The sequence below is a fragment of the Lactuca serriola genome, chromosome 8, assembly GCF_051521515.1.
Source record: "Lactuca serriola cultivar US96UC23 chromosome 8, Lser_US96UC23_V15, whole genome shotgun sequence".
NCBI classification, from domain to species: domain Eukaryota; kingdom Viridiplantae; phylum Streptophyta; class Magnoliopsida; order Asterales; family Asteraceae; genus Lactuca; species Lactuca serriola.
Window position 1 is genome coordinate 286416759 of NC_136415.1, and position 6711 is coordinate 286423469.

The following is a 6711-nucleotide window of genomic DNA, read 5'->3' on the forward strand; positions in this document are numbered from 1 at the left end:
TTTGTAGACGTCAACATCGGGATTTGGAATGGCACTCCACCGTTCTCTCTTTGACTAGGTAACAACATGGTTTCGTAGCGGATATATTTGGGCATGGACCGTGATGGCTCTGATACCAAGTATTAGAAATCACAACAGATGATCAAAGCCTGCAGATGCTTACACAGGGAAGATAACTTTTGAATGAAAGTGATACTGAATCTTCTTATTATTTCTTCACCAAACAAGTTACAAAAACTTGCAATTTATAGACACTACTACATTTAAAACTAAAATAAAGTGCTTTAACAACTACTAAAACTATAACTGAAACTTTATTACCAGGTTAATCATAATATGATAACTGTTTATTCCTTTATTGAATTAAACTCAAAATTAAATCAGAATTAATTCCAACAGATTTTGTGTTCTAAATACATTTTATAACAAGGTTAAGTAGATTTCCTTTGTATATATTTATGTCTCAATTCCACTATTCTCATGTATATACAGAGCCGGCCTAAAGGGGGTTCAAGAAGTTCCATCGAACAAGGCCCACTCTCTGATAAGGGCCTAAAACGTTTTCCACTGATAATATTACCCTAGGTTAGCTTTTACATTATTGATTGTCTCATTCCGTCGTTCTTACGTTTGCAGCAAAAGAACAGACGTATGCAGCAAATTGAGCGGGAAATTGAGTTGAAGTTTTTCCGACTATTGGCTTCTTGATGTCATTGGTTTCTCTTGGTAACAATAATATGCTTTCTCTATGTCTGCCCTGGTATTATCTTCCAACTTCAAACCTTACCTCCAGAATCCTCAAGCAATTCATTAAGACATTAAATCTCAGCAAAAAAAAAGCCAATATGTTCTACTGTTACTGTTTCCTTCCTTATTTTCCTCCAGCAATTCTAATTTTCCTGATTTTCCTCAAACAATTGGAGCTTCGAGGTTCTTACCAGCATCAAGTTTGATTTCATTCTTGATTCTTTAACTGTCGAATATTTTTGTCTTATAATTTTACTTTTTTTTTTCTCTTGATTTTGTTGCTCAAGGTAATATATATATATATATATATATATATATATATATATTTCAGTTTGTGTTCCACTGTTCTTGTTACAATGTTGCTCAAGAGATTCCTTTGTGTTCGTTTTCATATTCTCTTTGTTGTTGGTTGTTGCTCTTCAGATTTTTAGAGGTAAAACACTAATCTAATATAAATTTCAGATTTTTATATTTGTGAGTTTTACATTTCAGATTCATTTACCTTTCACCGATTTCAGACTTTATATTTCTTTCTTTCTTATTGTGAATTTTACATTTCAGTTTATCTGATTTACAAATAATAAATTTACAAATAACAAAGGAAAAATAAATTTACAAACTAGAGGTGTTTATATCCTTCTTATAAAATGCCTCCTGGAATTAAAAAAAAATGAAGGTGGACATGAAAAGTGTAATAATTTTATGTATATTACAGGACGAAGTGAAAAACTAGAGTTTTATGTATATTTGAATGAAACTTTGTTCTTGAAGTAAATTACTAGATGAATTGAAAAACTAGATTTTATCAATTACATTGCATTACGAGTGAGATAAGTGGATAATTCACTTGAAATACGATGTTTTGGGGAATTCCCATATCGCCTTTGTGGTTGAATTGATGCATTTTGAAATTTGCAGAATTGAAAGGAAACCTGGGCGTGGTGGTGCAACTTTATCAGTGAGCTGTTCTGATAAAATTTCCCATTGGAATGTTGTTGGTGTCCAAGGTTGAACCTTTTACTCTTTACTATACCCGAATATTGTGAAATTTGTATAATGTAAGGGTAAATGGTCATTTAGTCTTATTAAGACGGTTTATTCAGCCAGTCTAAAAAAGAAACAGACGGACGTTATGTTTACAACACTTAATCCAAAGTCCAGTCAGTCATCATTACCCATACAGGACTTAATGAGAAAAAGAAAAGAAACAGTATACATTCTTTTACCTATTATTGGAGGGGCTTTACTTTCTCACTTTCTACAGCCAGTTTACATATCATCAATAACTGTGGGGCAATCTCGTAATTGTTCTGATAAGGAAGTAGAAGAGCAGTTGACAAGGGCCTTGAGTGATAGAGTATTACCATTATCAAAGAAACTAACAACTCCATTTAAAGTGAATAAGGTTGTAAGGTGCTTTGACAAACCTTTTATTTCTTCATTAATAGTAATTAATAATTTCTCTCTCTAATACTATTTATTTCCATCTAAATATTCATGTTCTTTTTTTTTATTTGTACATGGCAGCCGTTGTTTTCGGTAGCTTCGGTACCCCTTGAGGTGTTTCGCCACGCTGAAACTGCTGCATCCACTTTAACACACGGGTAAGTAAGATTTGCTTGCTTTTTAATCGAGGGTAAAAGTGTCATTTTAGTTAAACTTACGTGAAGATTGACTACCAGATATTCAATAAGCTGGAATAAGTCGGGCCTTCATGAAGTCATTCTTGGAACCACTGGTAGGAAGCAGAGGACATCTGGAAAAGGTGCCATGCACCCCTCTTCAGAATCAACTTTATGCAAGTAAGCTAACACAAGGGTAAAACTGTCATTTCCATTTACTTGTCTAACCTTTTTTCCTTTTTAAATTCCCAGGAAGAGAATTTTGGAGTCATTCTTGTCACTCAGTCAAAGTTTACCCAATTCTTCACTGAGTGAAACTTCTTACCAGAGACTAAAGGTAATACAGAACATGACATGACAAATACTCCTAGTCGATAATTTGTAGCTCTTTTTTTTTTTTTTTTTTAAATTTAATGGCAGGAGAGGGCCAATGAATATAATTCAAGCCTTGAAAGTATTTAAAGAAAGCCCTCAGTTTAGCAATTGGCTTGTGAAGCCTTTACAGTTTGAGCCTCCCGTTCTTATGGGACAATAAGTTGAACTTCAAGTATTTTTATTTTCTTTTTCTGAATAAGATGATAATCAATTAATTTTACATTTACCACCACTAATTATTTAAACCCTAAAAATCCAAAAAAATTAAAAGTAGTTTTGCTAAACAGTAAACTCTACAAATGTTGATTTTTAAAATCAACTCACATGTGATTTAAAATTCAACTTATGGCTGTTTTTTTTTTCTTCCATGGAATGGAGTGAATTTAATATATCTACTTTATGGATTACTTAGACGTCTATTATTAGAAAGTGTATATAGACATGTTGAAATGGTCGTAACTTTGACCATGGAATTCCACATCTTGTATTCTAGGGGGCTGGGCTGCCATTGTTTTCCAAGGCATTTTCTTTGCCATTTCGTATTTCGTATTTTAGTTTTATTCTTTTTGAAATTTCATTTTGCATGTAATTTAAAGTTGTTGTAATATCTACTTTATCAAAAGAATACCTTGCAATTTATTTTAGATGCTAAATTGGTTTATCATGAACTTATAGTTTATGAGGTGACTCAGCTAGCTGTGCCAATGGGCCATGTTGGGTTGGGTTTAAGTTGATCTGTTTAATTAATCGGATTGACAGTCTCAACCCAATCCAACTCAATCTGTTTAATTTAACAGGTTAAGATCTTCAATCCAATCTGATAAAAAAATGAGTTGAAGGTGACTTATTATTATTATTTTTTTTATCCCAATTCAACTCGTTAAATATTTTGAACTCGTGTTAGTTTATTTTAATAACTAAATGAAATCATCTGTGATTTCCTCTAAATATATGAAACCATCTAATGGCAAAGTTTAATCTAGGAAATCATCTGTGGTTTCCTCTAAATATATGCAATTCCTCTAACTCATGGGATTTCATATAACTTTATGATTTCAGTGTCCTTTTTTTTTAATCATTTTTTAAATATTTTGGCTATTTTTAGCAAATGATTAGAAGATTTTTGGTTGAAATCGGCTCACAAATAGATTTTTGGTTGAAATCGATTGCTATTAAAAAAATGTGAAGAATATGGAGTTTTGGTTGGTTTACAGTTTATAGTTGTTATTGGTGCAGGTGTATAATCTATTCCGTCAGTTATGATTGAGGCATCATGTGAATCACAATTACAAATGGAGTGGAAGTGAGACAAGAGAATTTCCCTGGAGCAAACTTTGAAGAATTATTGGCTGAAATGACATATGGAATGAGAAGAAAAAGAAAGGTATACCATCACCTAGACTTTCTTTTCAGTCTTGATTCTTAGTCCTACTATATATATATATATATATATATATATATATATATATATATATAATGAATGCATAGTTGTAACATTCATAGTCAATCTCTTGTTGCTACCTATATAAATTATAGTGACGTGATTTTTGACGAATATGATTTCTGACAGACTAAGAAACAAGGTAGGAGGAAGGGGTCAAAGAGAAAAATTAGTCCAGAAATTACACGAAAATGAGGAGGTACGCTGTTATATTATTACCATTGGTTTTCTTGTATATACCTTACCTTTTGAGGTGGTTGGATTCCTCAGGAATTGGAATTGAATTACATTTGATTCACAAAATCCTACCAGTGATTCCATAAATTCATGTTATTTCAATTCCAATTTCTACAAATGTACAAGCATACACAATCTAAGCCCCATTATTAACGTTGTAGTAGGCTGGTTATCATCAAATTTTGAAGTTGGATCTTCTGCCAACCAAACGCGTGACAGATTCCAATTCTTCTTCAATTCCAGTTCATGCCAAGACATTGCTACTGTTGAATACAAGGTAGGGGCATTTATGTCTTTATACCAATCTTGTTGCATATTCTTAACCTATCCAATTTTGGCAGGTTGATCCTGCTACATGGCCAATAATGATCTTTAGAGTCTGCTAGAAGGATTGGAGATTACAGCTAAGCTTCTATCTAAGACTTCACGCCAAGGACTTGATGAATTTAAGGTAGCAATGTTTTACTTGATTTGGACATGAACCCTAAGATATCATACTTTGGCATGGCTAGAAGCTTTGGAGGAAACGAGACTCAAGCAAAAGGAAACGCATAGAGAGTTATTGGCACATAGTAAGCTAGATAATGCAATTGTATATAAATTCTGACTCTCTTGAGTTCATTTTTATATAACATTTATTCACTATTTGAATAATTATTTGCATTTGACATATTAGTGAAATGAATTATCTTTGTTATTTATGGTATTTTATTTTGTATTATGAGATTTTTAATGTGCTATTTAATTTGAAAATTAGTAAATCTATCAAAATATATAATTTTTTAAACATTTAACTTTATGACACGTAAATATGTGTGTCGTCTTTCTTTATGATAATGATACGCAATGCGTGTCGTAAGAGCGCGTCGCAAATATACGTCGTAAATAGATGATGCGCAAAAACGCGTCGTCTCTCGTTATGATAGGGCCTTCTTTGACGCGCATTTGCGCGTCGTCTGAGTGTTTTACGACGCGCATTGCGTGTCGTAAAAGGCTGTTTTTCTAGTAGAGAAAATTGCTAAGACATTTGATATCCCCGTAAATCAACGTGTTTTTAATACTCCATGTGAGTTTTACAACCATGCTATTAACCCAGACTGGCTGTAACAACTTTCTTCAGGCGTTGGAGTGTTATGACGTTTGTCATCCCAGACCTGCCGGTCTAACTGTAGCTAACAGTTTAGGTGCGGGATTGTCAATCCCGTATATATCTATACACAAGTATCACGCTCTCCCTACAAGAGATTATGGTATATAATACACGACTTTAACCACATACTCGAAAGTACGTGAAGCTGAACGTCGCACAAAACTTTGTATAAAATATATTTATGTATGAAAAGCTCGTTTGTTCTTGTATATGAAGGTATTTCTTTGATATAGTACTTATAGTATGTAAAATCTCATGAATATCTAGTAAACTATACCTATTATAGTTTTTCCAAAAGCGTGTTTCGTTTGTATGGTAAACCCTAGTGTAGTGTTGACTTTATATGTTAAGTATAATGTTTAGTGAACATTTATTCTCAAAATATAAATGAAGTGTTTGACATTCGTATACCAACATGTATATATTCTTAAAGGACAAGATGTTATTGAATAGGTGTTGCATGCGAACGTTTTCATATGATAGTTAAGAATCACATATGATTTGTTATATAAAGACAAATGTAGTAAAAGCTTATTGTTTTCCACACGAGAGTAACCGTGTGATTTACTTGTATTTCCCCCTTTTGAAAGCGTATAAAGACATTTATAAAGTAGTTGAAAACGTAGTTATAGGGGTATGAACTCACCTGATAGATTGAAGAAAGTGAGACGAAAACCGAACATAACTTTGACTCGAGAAAGCGGATTTTTTCGGGATTCTCGGGAATCTCGGGAGCGTAAAACTTCCTTCGGGGCTTGGGTATGAAAACCGAGGCTTTGGGATATTTCTTGCACGCAAAACGGAGTAAAAACGCAAGAGAAAGAGAGGAATTGAGCAATTTTACCTGGAACCCTCGTATCCCTTTTATAGGGGGCTGAAGACCCTCGGTACGCTGGGCGTACGAGGTTACGCGGGGTGTACTCGTGCGTCATGGCTTACCGCATCCTCGTCTGCTGGACTTCGTATGGGACGGCATAGAGGCGTAGGGGGCGACGTGGACGATTCGAGGCCTAGCACCCGAGTACGCTGGGCGTACGAGGGTACGCTGGGTGTAAATCGTCTCGGTTTGTGCCCTTCGAACTTGTAAAATCCGTAACTTCCGCGCATGAGCTCCATTTTCGACATTCTATATATGTACG

At 34.0% G+C, this 6711-nt stretch overlaps 1 protein-coding gene across 6 annotated transcripts; it reads left to right on the top strand.

Annotated features, from left to right (window-relative positions):
* Positions 1–514: 514 nt before the first annotated feature.
* On the top strand, positions 515–5128 carry LOC145071302 (tRNA-specific adenosine deaminase TAD1-like). 6 transcript variants are annotated; one of them, XM_079018205.1, is made up of 10 exons: positions 515–1180; positions 1666–1754; positions 2012–2152; positions 2275–2351; positions 2430–2549; positions 2622–2706; positions 3981–4128; positions 4315–4384; positions 4587–4699; positions 4764–5128. In XM_079018205.1, the coding sequence occupies exons 2-7, from the start codon at positions 1737–1739 to the stop codon at positions 4005–4007; spliced, it is 468 nt and encodes a 155-aa protein (XP_078874331.1). In that variant the 5' UTR covers positions 515–1180; positions 1666–1736; the 3' UTR covers positions 4008–4128; positions 4315–4384; positions 4587–4699; positions 4764–5128. The 6 variants fall into 6 exon arrangements, with proteins under 6 accessions (XP_078874331.1, XP_078874332.1, XP_078874329.1 ...); XM_079018206.1 differs by having other exon boundaries at positions 515–726; XM_079018203.1 differs by lacking the exon at positions 515–1180 and having other exon boundaries at positions 1510–1754; positions 1986–2152; positions 4584–4699.
* Positions 5129–6711: the final 1583 nt, after the last annotated feature.